The 21,785-nt window shown below is 44.1% G+C and overlaps 1 protein-coding gene across 8 annotated transcripts in view; it reads left to right on the forward strand.

The window, feature by feature from the left end:
* Positions 1–21,785, forward strand: part of TCF7 (transcription factor 7) — a 270,075-nt gene that overhangs the window by 204,848 nt on the left and 43,442 nt on the right. For all 8 annotated transcript variants that reach the window (XM_078653172.1, XM_078653174.1, XM_078653171.1 and 5 more), the window contains exons 6-8: positions 241–351; positions 3,847–4,006; positions 14,723–14,830. In XM_078653172.1, the coding sequence (XP_078509298.1) occupies positions 241–351; positions 3,847–4,006; positions 14,723–14,830 (379 nt within the window). The remainder of the gene's footprint in view (positions 1–240; positions 352–3,846; positions 4,007–14,722; positions 14,831–21,785) is intronic.

The following is a 21,785-nucleotide window of genomic DNA, read 5'->3' on the forward strand; positions in this document are numbered from 1 at the left end:
AAATACTAGAGGTTTAGCACTTTTCTCGGAATCATGCCCATAGTAGATGGTTTGAGCACCTACTGCAGAGATCTGTCTGTAACATGCACGTCACAGGTTCAGATGTCGGGAGGGCAAATTCTGATAGTTAAAAGATGTATCCTTGATTTGGGTAAAATCGCTTTTCTTTTAAGTGGTAATAGACCATTCACTTGGCACTTTCCATACTATAAACCATAACAAAAATGTTGTTGTACAAAGGTTTACACATCCTCTGATGTTGAGTTCCGGGATGCATCCATCAGGGATCCCTCACCCTGCCATCATGCCACACTCTGGGAAACAAGACCTGGACCACTATGAGAGAATCATGTGAGTACTCAAGGACCTCTCTCCAGAAATTTGCATTTTGTGATATTTTTTGGATCAAAGCTATGAGAATGTCTTGGCATGCAGGGTTCATTGCATTACAGTTGTGAAGTGGAAGTGGGAAAGAATTGACCATTGATTCACAGGTAAGACAAATAGTTGTCACTCAAATCAATGTAAGATCATTTTATTAGGTAATGATTGCAGTTATTCCTGTTCAAGATGACCAGATTAGAATGGTTTACGAACCAGTGACTACAAAAAACAATTCGAGGTGGCAGATGGGTTAGGAATCAAATTATTCTACTGGATAGCGCCAGAACCTTTGACTCGAAGTACCCTGAACATTTGGACCTGTTGAAATAAAGAATAGTGGTTCTTTTGAAGTCGTATATGGAGGAATCATAGGCATTATGAGTGATATTGTATTTCATGTAAAAATGAAACATAGACCGTAAAGTCAAAGCCGATTATTTTTTACATAATGTTGTTGTTGTGGTTTGTTAGGTGATAAAATGTTATGTTCAGGCAGAGGGTTGCTCTGTGCTTTTTAGTGATTTACACATGTTCAAAAGATTGTACATGAAAGCAAGTAGAACTCCAAAATGTTATTGACTATAAATCATAGAATAGAGTTCTTTTGCAAATTATAGTGGGTTTAAATGAGACTTAATAGTGATCCAGAAAAACTTGGTCCAAAATATGTTGTCGACATTTCAAGCATTTGTTACTTTTCTCCATGCTTTGCTAAATAATGCTTGTACAGGTTACAGCTGTTTGTTGGCTTGTGCTAACAATCCTCCTTGCCAGTGTCTAATTATCTGCGCAGGCACAAACAGTTAGCCCTCAGTTTATATTAAGAAGCATGAATCAAGATTAACCACTTGGCTGCTATGCGTTTTCCCCCCCGGTGCTGGGATTGCCCATTTTCCATTATTCATGACGAGCTGGGCTCGTCATGAGCGTGCGAGGAGGCTACACCATGACGAGCCCAGCTCGTCATGAGCGTGGAAGGGGTTAAGAGAATGCCACTCTTTGTATGTATGTATAAATGTATATGGTGTTTATATAGCTTAAACCTACCCAAGAGACAACAGAGTGCTGTACATGGTCAAAGACTAAGATGAAGACCGCTAATAGGAGAGAAATCTGGGTTGTGGGCAGTTATTCAACTGTGACCTATTGTTCTTTGAAGAAGTAAGTCACCATCTATTTCCTAAATTATGGTGATGGATCCTGGAATGTTGTTCCAGATCCTGGGTGCATAGATGGAAAAAGCCTGCTGTCTTGTTTTTCTTTTTTACTCTCCTGAGTCTGCAGTCAGATAGTGTCCTGACTACAGGTGTGTTGAGAACCACCAGAGATGGTTAGCTAACAGGAATTCTGCCTTGGTTTGATTGAACTTCAGGTCAGTGCTGGATATCCAAGTCTGGATGATGTACAAGCAATGTCTAAGGAATAGCAGATTTTCAAGTGGAGTTGTTTGTCATCAGCATATTGGAGAACCTTGATGCTTTTATCTGTGAGTAGAGCACTAAGTGGCTCCATGGAAAGGTTGAAGATGACCAGAGAGGGTATGGAACCCTGGGGGACTCCACAAGTGATTGGTATCTTTTGTGACCTGAAGGTGCCCTGGTGTATGTTGGAAAGATAGGAGAGCCAGCAAAAGGTACTGCATGGAAATCCCATTTGAAATTCCTGGGTACAGATTAGGGTGGTATGGTAGAATGTGTCAGAGTCCTTCGAGAGGTCTGGCAATATCAGGAATCATGGGTCATCTTCATCTTCAGTCGAGGGCATTATCTGCGATGCATAAGGTAGTTGGCTCTTGCTACATTTTGTGCTTGACCCCACGTTAATAGTCCTGCTGGGGGTGGTTTGCATTGGTGTGACTGTGTAGTTGAATATCGACTACTTTTTCAATGATGTTGCTGATGAATGGTAGGTCAATGATGGGCATGTAGCTGGCAAGGTCATCAGGATTTAATAATGTAAGTGTCTTTAGGAGTGGGTGAATCTAGCCTCTCTTTAGATCTTCTTGAAAGTTACCTTGAGTGAGGAAGGTACTGCCAATGGTAAGTAGGAGTATGAACATTTCCAGAGACCTTTAATGAAGGATGATCATAAGATCGGATCTTAATAACAATTTGCTTTGAGGTAGCGGAGTATTTCATTGATATCTGAATGATAGGAGTTTTAAGTCTGACCATTGCAGGATTCTAGGGGAAAGGGTGGGTGTAAGAATTGAAGCAGGCTTGGTGTCAACTATGTGCTGTTTAATCTGTATTCTGAAGAGGTTGATTGCATTTTTTGTGTGTGGAATAGTTGGGACTGGCAGGGGGTTGATTCAGTGCTTGGTCGTCTTGAACAGCATAATGCTTCTGTTGTTGCTCAAAAAATGTTCATAACCACTCAAAGTACCTGAAATGTGGAGCCAATTGTCTGCTATGAAATGTAAACTAAAGTAGGCTTCTGAAAATATTTGATACCCTAGTAGAGTAAAAGAATCAACATCATGCACTATATTTCTAAACCCTTTCCTTCTTGTGTGAGAAATACAACAAAAATAGGTGGCCAAAGACCAAATGTATGTTTTTCAAATATACATTTGTCAGCCATGTGTTCATTTTGTGCATGTGTGGTTGTAAATTGGGCCAGGTGGAGCGTTCAATCACTTATGTATTTTTAAACAACAGCACTTTGCAAACATTCCTTTATGAAAATTTCGTTATAACAAAAACCTTGGGCTTAATTTAGGTGTCAGTCATCGCATTAACTATTTGCAGCAATGTAGGTGTGCAAATCTGTTGGTGTGCCTCGATTGGTGAGTGTATGTGTGCGGCCTGTTTGCGTGGAGACCTGTACTTGTGTCATTTTAGTGCACTGATGGCTCGATATGTATGACTGTTTTACTCTGAATGCATCTGTACCGGTTGTGAGCCATTGTACGCACACACATTTTTATAACAAAATACAAATCTGTTTGCTTGGTTAATGTCACTTTAATGGTTTCAAGATAGTACCAGACTCTGAGTATAATGATGAGCAAAAGACAATAGGAAATAAAGCCATAAACGGTAGTAAGTAGACAATCCATCCCTTAACATTCTCACTGGAGATGAATGACCTTTTTCTTGAGCAAACATAACCAGGAACAGATTATTCCACGATTAAATGGTTGGCACAGAGGGGCCACCCATTTTAAGTCCACCCCCTACTTTCGCAAAATCTCATCTGTCCATTAGCAAGGACGTAGCCGCGATTGGTGCAGCAGGTTCAGTGGCACCGAGCCCTGAGGGGCACATGGAGTCCTATCATTTCCAGACGGGGGCATGTTGATGCGCGTGGCCGCACTGCATGGGGCGCCGAGGCCTGCCCCCTGCTCTTCCTGTTTGGATTAGGCAGCGTTTATTGTGCCAGGTGTTCCGGGCGGCACGCGCTGCCCTCTGATGTGCGTGTGTGCAGGGATCCGCTGACTTGTTTTCTTCTCCTGAACAGGAAACCGCAGCCAGAGCCCAAGAAGAAGGAGCCGAAGAAGCCGACAATCAAGAAGCCCCTCAATGCTTTCATGTTGTATATGAAAGAGATGCGAGCGAAGGTCATCGCCGAGTGCACGCTGAAAGAGAGCGCCGCCATTAACCAGATCCTGGGAAGGAGGGTAAGGCCTGCGCGAGGAGCTGCGCGTGAGACTGCAAGGAGAGGCGCCTCCAGCTGAAATGAGGGGGGTGGTGGGGGGGATGGCTAAGGGCCTGGGTGGTCAGGGGCATCATGGTTGGATTGAGAAGCCCTCTCCAGATCATGGACCTGCCCCCATGCTCGGATCTAGGCGGCAGGAGCTCTGGAACCAGCCGCCCGTGCACAGTGCCAGATCATAGACGTATTTGGGGGGTAAAGCCTTTTATTGCCATAGGTGCAGGGCTCGAGTCGGGGGTACCTCGCGGGTGGACGGCGTCCCCCCACTTATTTTACCAGGTGGATGCCGTCCCCCCTGCCCAAAAGCTGGACTTTTAACTATGGCTTTCCTTGCCCGCACGGCCACCCAGTCTATCACCCAAGCACAAATCAGTATGCGTGGGTGCCCCGAAGGCCTTTGCTGTGATACTGTGAAGCCCCTTCGCCTCACCAGAAAGCTCAGGGGAGTCACTACATGAAGAGCAGTGCGGTCCTCATCTCCACTGATGTCGCGCGACCTGTAGTGACAGGTGACTCCCTCCCGTGACGTCACTAAATGTCGTGACGTCACTAAATGGCGTGACGTCACTAAATGGCGTGACGTCGCTTCATGTCGTGACGTCGCTTCATGTCGTGACGTCGCTTCATGTCGTGACGTCACTTCATGTCGTGACGTCACTTCATGTCGTGACGTCACTTCATGTCGTGACGTCACTTCATGTCGTGACGTCACTTCATGTCGTGACGTCACTTCATGTCGTGACGTCACTTCATGTCGTGACGTCACTTCATGTCGTGACGTCACTTCATGTCGTGACGTCACTTCATGTGACACCACTTAACTTTGAGCGTCCCCCCACTTCTTTTTGTAGGACTTGTGCCCTGCATAGGTGTAAGGCAGAGGGAGTTGAATTGCCTTCTTTGATGGGAAGCCAGTGGAGGGTTTTCAATGCTAGCTTGATGTGGGCATGGCCATGCAGGCCAAATATGAGCTGAGCAGTGGTTTCTTTGCTCTTTGGAGCTCGGGGAGCTCCTCATTTCAGATATGTATAAATTGCAGTGCAGTAATCGGTCTGAGGAGCACAACAGCAACTGTGAAATAAATGTTGCCATTTTTGTACGTTAGGTTCAACGAGTTCAAGGTGAGAGAGCGTGGTTTTTGTGATAGCTATTTATTTGATAAAATTGAGAGGTCAATGTCAAAACCTAAATCCATTCTGCATGCCTATGTGACTGATGCAGATGCATGCCTTATGGGATCAGGCCATATGAATGGAAGTGATGAAGGATCTAAGGAGCCCATGAGCAATATGATTTATCTTCTTGAAAAGAGAGATCCAGTTATGGTACCTCCAACGCTGATCATCCTCCAAGCATGTAGCCACTTTCTTTAAATTATTTTTTTTTATTGAGAGAGTTCATCTTTTTCATAGCAATTAAATCATTACAATCATCTTCTTCCTTCTTCTCCTAAATCTTTCACAAACAACGTTCAACATTCAATTTGATACATATATTGATAGGATCGTTAAAAAGAGAGGTAAGAATGACATTAAATTACACTTACATTACATGAAACACGCGAGACCCCCCCAACTTGATAAAAACAAATGCATAATTTTACATTTTACATTGTACATATTGTCAATACAGCTCGTAACCAAATGCCTCCCAGAGTTAAAAAATAAATAAAATAAAATCCCATATGATCCGGACCTTCGTGCACATCTCTTTTCTGATTCCCTGATTCTGCATAGTTTGGACCACCAATGTTGAAAATTTAGAATTTTTTCAGATCGCCACTTTTGAAGGGTTAGTGCTCTGGCTATTAAAACAATAATATATCATCGTTTCTTCTGTGAGAGGCCAACGTTTAGGTCAGATGAGAACCCTAGGACCACTGTCTGAACATGTAGCGGGTGCTCCAATTCTAATATATGGGAACAGTACTGATCAGTCTCCGCCCAGAATTGTCTTAATCTAGGACAACCCAATATAATGTGGGCCTATTCTACCCTCCCCCATCCACTGAGTACCTAAAGCTATTTGAAGGGATTTGAGGGTTAATTGTATGGAAAGGCCCGAGTTCTGTAAAGCAACCACTTGGTATAAAATTGCATTTCCCGCAAATGAGCACTTTTAATAGGGTAACATTAAACTTGTTTATTCTATCTCAAGTTGTAATATATACCTGAAGATTTTCTTTAGACTGACATTTATCATGCACCTTCTCGTAGAGTTTATCTGCTTTGTAATTGCATAAAGAGGAAACCCAACAACAAATCGATTTGCAGGTCCTGGATTCTATCAGATCCTCAGTAAGTTCCATAGTGCGATTATATCCCTGGGATTTATATGTAGCCACTTTCTTGCGAGTCCTAGATACCTTTTCTACTTGAGGTATATCTGTGTGCTGTCCATGTATAGTCGATGGCCAATAAAGTGGGCATCCAAACTGCTAGTAAAGGCTGCGATGCTTGAGATTAAAAGGATAGATGAGAGAGCTTATCATTGTGGAACTCTACTCTAGGCAGATTGAATTTTTTTAAAGAAACTGTGTGGATTAGTACCAGAGCTGTTGGACCCCCAATTTCAACAAATAATACAAGTTGTCCAATCAGCATGTTGGGCTCGAAGTTGTCAAATGCTGCTGATATCCAACAGAATGCTTGGACAGACCTTCTGCTAGCCTCATTCGGAGACAGTGTCCTGTCCAATGTAATGCTATGTGGTTTTGGTCACACAATGGTGATAGGAACCTGTCAGAATGTTACTCAGGATATTGTTTTCTAGGTGAGCCGTTTGCATACAAACTATGGATTCCAAAGCCTTTACAATGCATGGAAGACATTAGGTGGGTCTGAAGTTTCTCAAATGTAGAATTGCCTTTTAATGTTCTCAGGAGATGTGATTATTGTATGTTTGAAGTCAATAGGGACATCCCTTTGATATTGCGGCATGTTGATGACTTGGTGATGACATGACCAGTGCAGCCGCCCGAGGTGGTGGTTTTTTTCTTTGGACTTGCGTTTTTTGCAATTAAGATTTTTTGAAAGGAAGGTATAAGTTCTTTGATACTTTCCTCAGCCCAGAATTCCTAGAGAGTTGTCCAGAGGAAGGAGCACGAGATAGAGTATTTTTCTCAGTTGGTGATCATCTTTTTGCATACATCTTAAATCTGGAGCAGTTCTTTGGAGTTTACAGTATGTGAACTCTTGGGCATTGACATTGCTGGTTTCAGTTCCATTGAGGCCTCTCCTGTTAAAATATCTTTGTCTTTGCTATGCGGGGGGAGAGTGTTGGATTTTAATTGGCGCAGGTTTATGGTTTTCAAACAAAAACAAGCAGTTGCACCTTTTTCCAAATAGCGATTACTTCAAAAGACACACTATCAGATAAATTGTCTTTGGCACATAGACCTTTTGGGTCAGCAGCTTCATGATGCTCGTTTTATTGTATGGGAATATGTTTTGCCCAATTGGGCCTTCTTTAGAGGTTGGCAGATGCGTGATATCCGCTCAGCAGCAGCAGATGCACCCCCCCTTTTTAGGTTTCGCTGGGGAACGGAGCGTAAGCTCCGCCTCCAGAGAAATCTGTAGTTTCTAGTAAGGGTGCCTTGAATACGCCCCTCTATTTCATTGGCTAGCTCCATAAATGGAGGCTAGCCATTGGAACAGAGAGGCGTCCGTCATGGCCGGACCAGATTCGGGGGCGTTCCCGAGAATCTTTGGCTTTTGGCTACGTCATGCTACGTCAGCCAAAAGCCAGGAACGCCCCCGAATCTGGTCCGGCCGGGCCGTGCTTGCTGCTGTCCTGCCTTCCTCAAGTTATGTCAATAGTATTCTAATTCCCTGTAAAAAATCAATCCTGTTTGAAATAAATCTGTATGTAACACGTAATGACTGACCCGACTGAGTAATGACTTTCAGGCGATACCGCGGTGTGTGCTCAGTTCGTCTCGTATTGTTGGATTGTGGCAACTAAAGAAAAATATATCATTACCTCTAATGACGCTGTTTCAAAAAGAGAAAAGAATATACGTCTAACTGCTCAAGATTAAATCAAATTTATAGCGCGGTTCTTACCTAAGTTCTTGTTTAACGCTAGTTCAAGATAGTGTTCAAAACCTCCGAAGTTTACTCTCAATCTTCTAGCTGTAAGGTGACGCGGAGAGTTACCATACGATATTAAAAGAGTGCCGGTAATAGAAAAGGAGGAAGGACAATGTGAACGACGGTCCTGTGTTTGTCGGTGTTATATTGTTCCCGTATTCCAAAAAATGTTGTTAATTAAAAGAAAATGATATAAAAGTTTCGTTCACTCTAAATCTATATTCGAGCAGAAAAGAAAACGCAATAAATGCTACACGGTGCTAGGAAGTTAAACAAGTCTGTTAAGACATAACATCATCTACGCGATGTATTATGGGAAATGTAGTTTCCCATAGAAGCCGTACTTTCCTGAGATAAATGTCATGCTGCCTGTAGGAACGATCACCTAGAACGTAGACAACCGTGTGATGTGTTGTAGAGTACCTATACTTGCTAGTATAAGCCATTGCCATAAATGTGCTCAACAGTCTTCTGTTCAAAGTTGCGACACCTAAGTGAGTTAAATGTCATCTGATATTATCTGAAGTTGTAGATATAATGATCACTCTCGAGGCGTGAATATGTTGACACAATGTTACGATAAACATACAGTGTTGGAATATCCGTTAACAATGTATCCAATATTAACATCAGACATTGTATATCACTTCCAATAACATAGTCATCCTGTATAGAGCAATTCATTGTATGTCAGTACTACACTGCAATCATCCTATACATGTCGTCATATATCTAAAATACACAAAACCATCCTATCTGGCAGATATATTCCATCTTGATGCAATGTTCTCATATCGTGCCTATATAAACAAATGTTGAACATATATAGATACATTTATAGGTGCAAACTACATGTTAAGTTTTTTTTTAAAATGCACTTATGGACAACTGATGTCATCAGTGTGCGAAGTCATTTTTATATTAACTTTCATTAGCAATGTCATATCAGTTCAGCTGTACAGAAGCCCCTCGGAAGAGACCAGAACACTTCTCCATCTGTAACAGCCTGAGACACGGCTCTCTAATAGCATCACCGTGGGGAGAGGGGTGCACAAATGCTTCTAAATTCATATTTATAAATGAATACTGCTAATAAATAGCGCTCAACTCAGTGCTGTCATCACATTTATAAAAGTGAAACACTCCCGACTTACAAAGATGCACGCTTTTGAAATGTTAAAGTCTTTATCCTATGCTAACATTACTTTTCTGCACGATTTACGTACCAAATATTTTCAGGGCCCGCGTCAAGCTCAGGCTCTTCGAGTCAAGCCAGACCATCGGCTCGGCTCTCCCTCCTAATTTGTTGGCTCACCCACCTCTACAAAATACAGAAGTACAAAAACTTGCTGACCCAGCAGTTCGAGGGTACCAGGGAACACCATCGGAGGAGAGGGGGGGGGGGGGTTGCTGCCTCAGGAGCTCACACTGTTAGTTGTGGTTTTAAGGCCCGATGTAACTCTCCGTTCTCTTATCGTTCCCCTTGCAAAAGTAGATGGCCGTTCGTATTATAGAACCGATTATTGCATTTAGAACGATTAGAATGGGAAGATAAAAAAAGTGTGAGGAAGATGTAAAATGGGATGCTCTTCACTTTATTGAAAGGGGTGGGGGATATCATGCGAAATGTCCAGATTATTAAACTGCTTGTAAAACGTAACATTGTTTAGCCAATCGCGTGGGGGAAACTGCTGTTAAATGCATTGCTTTAGGTACTGCTTTTCAAACTCTTGGTGGAAATGCCAAGCTCGCACAGCTGACAAGGAAGTCTTTACATTTTTCATGTTTGTCCCTTGAGATGTGCAACATTGAAATGTCACCACTGGGAGCAGACACCTGGGAGGGGGTTTGGGGAGTGGGTGTCGGTTGGGAGGGAGCTTGTGGGAGATGAGGAGTTTCACTATAGGGGGCATTAAGTTGTTAAATACGGTCAGTTTTATTCATGTTCAGGGCCATGACAGTAGGTGTATTATCCTCCACGCCGCCCACTATCCAGACACCCACACACCTTTAGCAAAAATGTATTTGTATATACGTTTTTTATTGAAGCATAGCTGCCGTATTCATTAATTAAGGGGCATGTTACGTGCAGATGCCAGTAGATGGCGTCAGGATGCCATGTTTTTCTTTCTCTGGAGTGCATTTTCTTTTTAGGTTTCGCTGGGGAACGGAGCGTAAGCTCCGCCTCCAGAGAAATCTGTAGTTTCTAGTAAGGGTGCCTTGAATACGCCCCTCTATTTCATTGGCTAGCTCCATAAATGGAGGCTAGCCATTGGAACAGAGAGGCGTCCGTCATGGCCGGACCAGATTCGGGGGCGTTCCCGAGAATCTTTGGCTTTTGGCTACGTCATGCTACGTCAGCCAAAAGCCGGGAACGCCCCCGAATCTGGTCCGGCCGGGCCGTGCTTGCTGCTGTCCTGCCTTCCTCCGTGTCCCTCCTCCCGCCGTCCCCCCTCCCCTCGCTGTCCTGTGCACGTTTCTCGTCTCCCTCCCGCCGTCCGTGTCCTCTCCCGCCGTTCGTGTCCTCTCCCGCCCCCCCCCCCTGTCCTCGTAGGTGCTTGTTGTCTTGTAGTTTCACTTTAAGTAACTAAGGCCTAAAAAATTCCAGGAGGCGACCTCTAAGCTCAGTTCATTGTAAATTTGCCCTGTCACGCATCAGGCGGTGACATCCGCCAACCTTTAAATGCACTTTTGGCAGAGGCAGAGCACACACATGCCACAAGCCTGGGCTGTATCGGGTTGTGAGTTGCAAGGCACCCTTTTGCCTGGAAAGGCTTCTACCCACCAGAACTGGGGTCCCGATTGGATGATTCGTTTTGCCCGAGCACAGGAGGAGGCGTGGCCGAACCTCGCTGACCGCTCGCCTGTACTGCAGCAGGACCTGCAGCACGAGCCCTCTTCAGCTGTGAACCCTGCCACCATGAGCGCGCGCCCGGCTTTCATAGCGGCAGAAGTCGTCGAGGAGTTTTTAAGATTTCCTGAACTCATCCAGCAGCTGGAGAGAGCCCTGGCCAACTTCTCCCGTGGCGCTGAAGGGGGAGTTGTCCAGCCGCTGCGGACCATCGTTCCAGTTGCAAAGTACAGCGGGTAAGAGTGCCTTACTACTAGTGCAGAGATTCTGGGCGCTGCACCAGCCGAGAGACGGGGAGATGCGTGAACTGCCTCGTTATTTCTGCCTTAAACAGTCATGATGCTTCTGCAGTACATATGCAAGGTCAGTTAACAATGTCCTTTCACTGACCCGAACATTCCGGGACTTTGGAGTCCGTTCTTGGTAAATTAAAAAGATAAGAGATGCGTCAATGGGCAGAATGCAAATTGTCCTCCTGTAAAGCAGAGGTGGCCAAAGGCATTAGTCACATTCATAAGAGCGTGCGAGCCTCCTGGCGTCCATTTCGTAGGGTTGAGATCGGAACTCTTCACCCACATCATTAATTAAGTTATTCACACAGACATATGTTCCCCATCCTCAGAACAAATGATCTTAAAATATGTGAATTATTTCTATTTATTTAATTGTTTTTTTGCAAAGATCTCACTCGTTTAGAAAGTAACTTTCACTTTAAATTCAACAGAGCCTATATATAGGCTTTTTTTATGGGCAGACGGACCCTCTCTCCTATAAACTATAGGGCGGAATGTGCGCGACCATCTGCTTTATAGTATTTTCTCAGACAACTTTGCCGACTCTGGTAAGTGCAACGAAATTGCGTGGTAATTTGTAGTCCCTGTCGGGGATGCAGAAATATTATAAAAAGGTGGTAGTTTAACCTGGAAAGCGTGACACTTGACAGGGCTGCACAAGGCAATCCGAGTAAATCCAGGGTCTTGCTTCATCCCAAGAGTGAATAGAACCACGGCCCGGCCAGTGAAGGAATTAGCAGCTACGCATACAACAGTTAATATAAAAGAACCTATGCTCAGCTCTCACAGTTAATTTGTTGGCTCGCCCACCTCCATTGTTATTTAATTATCATTGGATTTTGAGTGACATCCTGGAACGTTCTCTCTCTCCAAACAATCCTCCTTCCTCTAACTCCTATCGCCGCTTTAAAAGAGCAGGACTGCCGTTGCCCTTTTAAGAAAGAGTGTTGTCGCTGTGAGGAAGTTCGGAGAGCAGAGCATTGTGTGTTTTGGGTGTGGAGTTTAGAAGAGAGATGAGGAAGAAGTAAGTGAGAGTAAAGAGAAGAGCCCCTTTCGAAATATTAAGTGAAACATTCTTTGACGACCGGGAGTCCTTAAACAGTGGAGAAGATACGGGCTCGGATCTGTCCAATAAGACTTGTACCTGCAGAGAGAGAATGTGTGAAGTGAAGTACTAGGAAGTACATTTCCAATTATTATACTGAACGTTGCAGGCCAAGCTGGGGGCTGAGTAAGACTTACGAGTTACTGGTTGAATTCTGCTCTGCCCAGCTGTGACTATCCCTGCTCCGAGACCGCCGTTCGTAGGGTATCATCAGACAAAGGGCTTCCCTGACATCCTGTTTGTGCATTATTTTGAACCGTAACCACAGACCACAAAGTGAATTGATAGAGCTTAAAAATGAGGTGAGTACATCAACCGTTCGTGTGCAGTGCACTGGTGCCCTGTGTAAATTCACTTCCTCATTTACTTACATCTTTTTTTCACGGACTTTAATAATCCGCTTCAGATGCAGCCTGCCCTGTGTACTGAGTGGATGCTTCATACCTAGTTCCCCTATGTCAGTCACGGGAGCCCTGGAGAATGCACCCAGGCTACGTGGAGCAGAAATGACGGGGTGTTTTAACTCACAGGCGGCCTCTCTCTCCACATAAGCACACTCCAGGCAGTCCCCTCTCCTCGGTATTTGATAAAATTGAGTGCAGAGTGTGAGTGCAGAGTGCAAAGTGAGTGTGCAGAGTGCAAAGTGAGTGTGCAGAGTGCAAAGTGAGTGTGCAGAGTGCAAAGTGAGTGTGCAGAGTGCAAAGTGAGTGTGCAGAGTGCAAAGTGAGTGTGCAGAGTGCAAAGTGAGTGTGCAGAGTGCAAAGTGAGTGTGCAGAGTGCAAAGTGAGTGTGCAGAGTGCAAAGTGAGTGTGCAGAGTAGTGAGTGTGCAGAGTAGTGAGTGTGCAGAGTAGTGAGTGTGCAGAGTAGTGAGTGTGCAGAGTAGTGAGTGTGCAGAGTAGTGAGTGTGCAGAGTAGTGAGTGTGCAGAGTAGTGAGTGTGCAGAGTAGTGAGTGTGCAGAGTAGTGAGTGTGCAGAGTAGTGAGTGTGCAGAGTAGTGAGTGTGCAGAGTAGTGAGTGTGCAGAGTAGTGAGTGTGCAGAGTAGTGAGTGTGCAGAGTAGTGAGTGTGCAGAGTAGTGAGTGTGCAGAGTAGTGAGTGTGCAGAGTAGTGAGTGTGCAGAGTAGTGAGTGTGCAGAGTAGTGAGTGTGCAGAGTAGTGAGTGTGCAGAGTAGTGAGTGTGCAGAGTAGTGAGTGTGCAGAGTAGTGAGTGTGCAGAGTAGTGAGTGTGCAGAGTAGTGAGTGTGCAGAGTAGTGAGTGTGCAGAGTAGTGAGTGTGCAGAGTAGTGAGTGTGCAGAGTAGTGAGTGTGCAGAGTAGTGAGTGTGCAGAGTAGTGAGTGTGCAGAGTAGTGAGTGTGCAGAGTAGTGAGTGTGCAGAGTAGTGAGTGAGCAGAGTAGTGAGTGCAGAGTGCATAGGGAGTGCAGAGTGCAGAGTGGAGAGGGAGTGCATAGGGAGTGGAGAGTGCAGAGGGAGTGGAGAGTGGAGAGTGCAGAGGGAGTGGAGAGTGGAGAGTGCAGAGGGAGTGGAGAGTGGAGAGTGCAGAGGGAGTGGAGAGTGGAGAGGGAGTGGAGAGTGCTAGAGAGTGCAGAGTGACTGCAGAGATTAAGCTAATGGCAATGTAAATGACAATGCGATTTATTTATCTGTTTTCAAAACCAACACATAAATACAAATTTTGTCATTTACAATGCCAATAACTCTAACTTTTCCAAAGGCGAAACCATTGCATTGTAAATGCTTGTTGTTTAAATGTTTATACATGTAAACACTCTGAATAGGACATAAGGGACAATCCACTTCTTTTATGTGTGTGTCCCACATCTGTCAAACAATGAAGTAGGCCCTTAATCTTCATGTTCAGAAGAGACTTCCCCAGCAAGTGCACCAACTCCCAACCCTGCTGAACCAGCATCAATAAAGGCCATTCTAGTGTTCAGTAAGGGCCTTGTGCGCCTCTTTGTCGAAGAATCATTCCAGTAATTTGTACCAGAAATGGGGGTCTTATTTCTTTCAGTACAGTTTCCACAGTATGATACCATAACTCAAAGCAATTATGCTTTGTTGTAGTGTGAGAGCATAGTATGTCTAATAGCATATAATTAAGCAGGTTAATGGCTGTCTCATAGATAATTGACTTGTGGAACGGTTTAGTTTTCATTACTTAGTGGGCCCATATATACCTTAAGATAGGTGCCAGGCAAGGCAGGAACAATAGCTTGTTCTCCAAATGCAAACTCTGACTTGGTAACCAAGGCTTGTTTCACTTGAGTTCTTTGCAGATGAAAACCTATAGTAAGCAATAACTATGCACCTTGATGGTAAACCAGTTTCTCTTTTTCTAGTGGCATGCACTGTCACGAGAGGAACAGGCTAAGTACTATGAACTAGCCAGAAAGGAAAGGCAACTTCACATGCAGCTGTACCCAGGATGGTCGGCGAGAGACAACTACGTGAGTATATGTCCAGGTCTCTTGATGCGCCACGAAATATGTGCAGTGCTGAGGGGGAGGGATGTGCAGGGCTTTGGTGGGCCTTAGATTGCAGTCTATTGCAAGCATTCGCAAAATCAGTAGGTCTGGCTTGCAATTGAGTCCTAACTTTTAAAAAAAAAGTTTAAAAAAAAATCCTACTGAAGTGAAGCATAACAAATGTTTGCTTTCTGTATACACGTGTGAAATAAATACATTATGTGATTAATCTGTAACTTTGAGATGAAAAATAATCCCTCATGTATTGCAGTGAGTGTTGGCATTCGTATGCAGCGGAATGATAAACTAAACAGAGATCGTTGCTGCTGTGGGCGGAGGCAAAGTTCGCTCTACATATATTTCAAGGAATTGATTACAGTAGGCCTAGCAGACAGGTGCACTGTCATGCTAGACCTAAAATCCTCCGGTTCAAATCTTAAATCGGGTATTCTTAGCCTTTTTTCTACTCTCCACTGGATCTGTAATTCAAACAGTGGAAACACATGCCTTGGAGAAAATTCACTGTATTCATTCTTTTGTGAAGTGCAGAGAAGCACAACGAAGTGACGTTTCAACACCATACCCGTTCTGCTGATAAATATCGGATATCCATTTAGAATGTTTCTGTTACATACCGTAATATGCATAGCTAAAGGCTAAAAAAAAGTTGCTCACTAGGCCACTGGAGTCAAGCTATCCTGGCTGAAGACGGCTGATAGCCAGAAACCGGTCCTAGGATGCTTGATTCTGGTCCAGGGAAGACATGGCTTGGCAGTTCGGGCTGGACTGTTCCCATGAGGCATAGGGTCAAGACTGATTTGCATATGGCCATGTCTGAACTGGAGTGGCTTGGTGAGCAAAAAAACGATGGATTAAACCCAGATCTGTGACTGGGGGGGGGTGAATGTTTTGCCATTGTGCAACATTCCGTCCATCTTGTGTGTTTTGATGAAACATGACCTGCCAACGTTGGATTCATTTCCACCCTGTGATGGTGGGAATGGGGCAATATAGATGTGGAAGGGGCAGAGATCTCCTCCACCCTCTCGGGCACTAAATAAGCAGCCACCCCTACTATGCCCCATAGCAGTGTCATCTGGAGCCGCCTGGCAAGTCTAGGGTTTGTGTCAAAACCTTTATTGGTCTCTTGTGGTACACAGCGTTCATGCAGGGGCTGGAAACTCACTCAATGCAATGCGTTCTGTTGTCATAAACCAGAATGCCGACTCTCCCTTGCCCCCTTCCCCGCATAATGTGGTGAGGGGCTTCAGACACCTGTATCTCACAGATATTCAGATGCTTTGAGCAGATTGGGGATTTCTTGTGCCTTAGGGGCTGTGTTACGTCCCTAGTTCCAGCTCATCTTTCTGCTCACTGTGTGATCGCTCCTCTTCACCATGTGAAGGGTGCTGAAACCGTGTGTCCCACGGCAGCACAGTGTGAGGTGGAAAGTCTGTAAAAATACAAAGGGTGATTCCCTCACCATCTTCAGGCAGCCACACAGGGCTCTTTTTAAGAGTGTATTTTGCATTAAAAATGTAAAATTCCATTTTCTCACAAGTTACATTTTGGACGTACAAGTATTATTAAAATAGAACTTTCTGGCTGTCGTGTGAAATGTTAAACATGTGATATACATTATCACATTATAACCGTCGCACAGAGATAAGCCTGGCCTTTATTGACCTTACTGTATCACATTGATGAGAGCTTAACATGCTAAATGTAAAGCCTCAACTCCCTAGTTAGCTGCTTATCATTTATGTAAATAGATGCCAAGTGGCTAAAAAAAAAAACGGCCTGAAGAGACCGAGTTCGGCTGGGAGCAGTGCTTAATTTGAGCCGGTGGTTTCAAAACAAAACCTCCACACGCCTTAAACATTCCGGCTCGAAAAATGTAATTGGCCTTTCAAAGGCATGTCAGACTGTGTACCAAATTTGAATGTGTTGATGGATTTACATAATCTTTCAAAGCATGCTTCTTAATTCGGATGATCTCCAGTCTGCAAGAAATTCACTACAGTTTCATCCAAATTAGAGCGCCTTCACATGCATTTTGAAGGCATCGTTGCTTAATTTGAGCTGGTGGATTCCAGTGCTAGGCACCGGCACAAAATTGTCAACACCGGCACTTATGACAGCCTGCCACATACTGTGAGTCTAATTTAGAGATGAGCACAACAACAGTTGTTTATTAATTCAGTAAACATTAAAAAGGATAATACCTGCCGCCCAAGCCATTCCATTCTTATTGCTTTAGGGGCGTGAAATAGTCTGACTTGTCACACTTGCCGAGTGTGATGGTTAGTAGCTGTGGTGGTGCGGCTATTGACAGCAACAGCAGGGGCAATGCCATGGTTTAGGCTGCAGTGGCCTCTTGACAAGATCCCTGGCACTTTATTTTTCTTTACACATTAAGCACTGGAAGACATGTATCATTGATGCAAAAAAGCAAGACACCCACTTGGGATTATTGTGAGCAGTATGCAAGCATTTGTCCATTGAGACAGGTACCTAGTTTGATGTTGAGTTAGAGTCCTCCAATACACAAATTATATACATTCTACTTATCTCTCCTGCACCTTCCATCCCATGCCTTACTTTACACTTTCCCATATTTTGTGAATCGAGAAAGTTGGATCTTCGAGTTGTACCATCTGTTTTAAATGTACTTAAAGAAAAACATGAACTGGTGAAGATCAGATAGCTGGGGTGTGGGCCGAGCAGTTGTGATTTCATATCCCAAATAATGCTTTGGTAACGGGTAAGGGATATCCGATATTTCAACAGACCATTTACATCGCTCCTATACATTTTCTGGTGAGATGACTGGAAAATTGTAATGTACCTCCATGTAAATGTTTTCTTTAAAACGTCTGATATCTCACCAATGGTATGTTACTTTTACAATGATTTATTTACATAGTCTTACGTTTACCTTGCGTTTTTTGCATTGCATTGTAATTTAAGGTTTATTTTTAGTTGCATGCTGTCATTGTCAGTACTTTTTAAAACTATGTTTGTGTTCTACTTAAGGGAGGGATGTGTTCTATTTAATTTTATTACTTTAGTAAAGAATATAGTTCATGTCAGAATTGGGTTAGAAATGTGATATGCGGAAAGAGGTGGGCTTTAAGTATTTCTAATTTATCTGAATTTTAATTTGATTCTGTTTTATTATGGGATTTTTAAAGTGATATGGGCCAAAGTGTGGGAAGAATTTTTTTTTTTTTAAAAAGATATATTTAATACAAGTGAGGTAAGAATGGGTCACATAAATAATATGAAGCCAAGGATGGGAAGTATTTTAATTAGCAAAATATATTTAAATGTATTTAATCGTATTTGATTTATCATTCTGTTTTAGAATGGGTAGTGAAATCTAAATTGGAATTTTGAACACTTTAAGATTGCGTTATTTATTATCGGGTCGAATTGATATGTTAAATATATTTTAATACATTTTGCTATATTTATAAACCGGATCATTAAGAGATATAGGTGGAAATGTTTGGTAGTAATTCAAATAGAGTATATTAAATATGTTGTATTATATAAATATATATATTTCAATTATTTGATTTAAATAAAAAAATTCTGAAAGTCTGATTCAGAACAATTAATAGTGATATGGGGCAAAGGGTGAGTAGTAAATTAGTTTATAATACATTAATTAAAATGCAATTATAAAATAGAATTCTAAAATGCTTGTTAAAAATCGTGTTCAGTTTTGGATAATAAAATATACACCATTTGAAAAGAATGTATTCAAGTTTAACATTGTATTTACAATTAAAAAAAACGTAAATATTGGTGTCTCTGTAAAACATCTATAAACATGCACTGGTTAAACACAGCAACAGAATGTGTGCACAAAATGTTGTCAACAGAGACCTTATAGTTGGGTTCAGATTTTACAAACACAAAACCATTGAAATGCAGAAGTTAAAGTTATACTTATCTCAAGAAACTATAACTCGCGCCCTAAGGTAACTATAACTCGCGCCCCCTCCAGGCACGGTTTTCTCATTAATCATTTGACAGCAAGTGTTGCAGTGGTATTATTAATATTGTCATAGAAGATGTCATGAGTGATGTAATATGTGGGGTAATTAGCAGTGCACAAGTTATAGATACTTGAGATAAGTGTAACTATAACTGCTGAATTTCTATGGTTTTGTGAGTAAACACAGAACCGGACTAGAACATCCCTGTAACCTTTGTTTTTATCAGTGAGTTTCGATGGTGTTTTTAACGTAAACTAATATGTACTTACCATGTGTTAAATCAACATCTGCCGTGCAAGGTGGGTGTGGGTGTGTGTGTGGGGGGGGGGGGGGGATTGGCCAATTCCCCACATACAGCCAACCCCCCACATACAGCCAACCTCATGCCACGTACGGTCTTCGGCAGCCATCCCTGCACAGCTTCAGTGCGTGCAGGGAAAACAATGAAAAGTCCACTACTTGCGAGCAGGAGCATTTTGATGCTCCTGCCCGCTGGAAACAGACTTATGGTTTGTTCTCTCTTGGCAGGAGCTTTGATATTGTCCCCGCAAAGCAAGAGCAGACACAGGTTTCCCTGCCCGTACTAGTGCCGGCAGGGAAACCACTATCTCCCGGGGTTGGGCACCCCAGGACATAGCTGGAGCTGACCCTGGAGGATAGTGTTCCCAGGGCCTTTAATGGCTGTGGGAGTGGGGCCATTGTGTGCACGGCTGGTCCCCGTGGTTTGGGGTTCACAGGGTCGTAAATGGCCCGGGGAGGGGGCCATGCGCCTACTCCCCCTTTTTTCATGGCCGGGCCCTGGGGATGAAATTGGCATGGGGCCACCCTACCTCCTCCCCTTTTTTCTGAATCTGCCGGGCCCCGAGGAATGGCATCCCCAGGGGTGTAATTGGCCGGGGGGGGGGCATGTGCGTCCCCTCCCTATAATACTATGACATATATTGCCCCCCTGGGACCTGGCTTACCCCGGGGACCAAAAAAAGCAAGTGCGTGTTGCACTGGGTTCTGCCCCTCAGCCCGCCCAGTTATTTTTTTGCTTTTGTGATCCCCCAGTGTTGGACTTTTTACCGTGGGTGAGTCTTGCTACTGGTGTCTCACCCATGGAAATCACATGGCAAACAGACAGCACATGTTTACCACTAGTATCTGCCTTATAAGATAAGGCCACTGTGAGGTTGCAATAGGTAAGGGGCACTTGGCTGGTTACATGTGACCACATACACATGTGTGTGCACATGTGTATGGCTGCGCATGGGAGACTATGGTTGAGCTCAGCCCTGTAACAGCGCATAGCCTGGCACAATGGGGACTCTGCAGGATTGGGTTTTCACCTGGGATAGGCCTTATGAGTCAGTGTGCTTTACTGTTTTAACTATAGTGGCACCCCATTGTACACATAGGGAGGGAATTTTTATATTTAGCTGGAAAAGCTCATGATCAAAGCCCAGGCTGTTTGTTACCCTGCTGTGTCCAGTTATTTACATTTCTCTCCAGCAGCTGGAACAACCCCTTCTCACAAAAGGAGCAATTAGCAGTACAGCCCCCAGCTCCTGAGGAGTAAAGGGGTGGGACAGAATTATATCCATCAATCACTCAGCTGTCACCCAGTACTAGGGATGGGCCTGCCCAAGCCACTAAACAAAGGAGAGGGCCCAGACTGCTGGAGCCAACCCAGACAGGGGGCTTCTTTGAAATTCTAGTGTACAAGTCTTTGGCAGTGATGTCAGTGAGGGGTGGGGCTGAGACCCCAGGAGCCGATGTGACCAGTGGCTCCTGGATGACGCCAGTTTGGATTGTCCCAACATACTGTGCAGGAGGATTGGGATTGGGACAGGTATGGAGAGGTGATGAGGCACCCCAGGAGTGGCCAGGGATGCCCGTCTTCTGGAACCTTCCTCTCCCCTTTAAAAAATCTTGCACAAGGGAGAGACACTCCTGCCTGTGGAGTTTTCTACGCTTCCCTGGTGGATCCTGGGACCACCATGGAGGACTGGAAGGAGGAACCCCCACTCAGGACCAAGAACTTTGCCCAGCTGGCCCCAGGACCAGTGGCCTCCCTAAGGGCTGGTGAGACTGGCCCCCTTATGGCCCCTGAGGACCAGTGGGGGGGAAAGCCCTGCCCTTTTGTGCGCTAAAAGCAGAATCATTAATTCACGTTCTCTCCCCAAACATAGTCTGGACATCAGGGAGAGCATTATTAATCATGGACTGGACATCTTATTCATCACTGAATCATGAGGAGATGATGCATCAGGCCCTGACTTTGTTCAAGCTACCCCTGAAGGTTACAGCGTAGCTAGACAAGACAGAGCCTCGGGGCGAGGCGGAGGCTTAGCCATTATTCATAGGGACACTTATCGTGCCAAATTTGAGCCCATTCTAAGTACCAGTTGCGAAGCTTTCGCATTTACTATCAATCTTACACACAAACAGGCTTTCAAAGGAACCCTGGTGTATAGGCCACCTGGAGCTCGAACCAAATTTTTAGCGGCACTTACTGAAATTATGGAATCAGCAATAGAATCCCCAACTTATACAATTCTCGGAGACTTTAATTTTCCATTGGAAAACTTGGAAAACAAAGATACACTCCAATTTATTACTGATATGCAGGCAATAGGACTGCAGCAGCTGGTGAAGGGCCCCACGCATGAAGCCGGACACACGCTGGATGGCCTGTTTACGAATGACCATAGCATTGAGTTGGTAGCAACACTACCTTTGATATGGTCTGACCACCAAGCCATTATTTTTAGGATTCGGATGCTACCACTCAAACCCCCTCAGACCAAAGATAGGGCATCAGTGGGGGCGCGGAGGTGGAAAAACGCAGATATACCACATCTCTCAAATCTCCTGATGTTATCTGCACCAGAAAGCGGAGACGATACCGAAACCATGTCCATTAAATTTCACGAATGGATTTTAAA

The sequence above is a fragment of the Lissotriton helveticus genome, chromosome 7 (genome assembly GCF_964261635.1).
Source record: "Lissotriton helveticus chromosome 7, aLisHel1.1, whole genome shotgun sequence".
In the NCBI taxonomy this organism is placed as follows: Eukaryota; Metazoa; Chordata; class Amphibia; order Caudata; family Salamandridae; genus Lissotriton; species Lissotriton helveticus.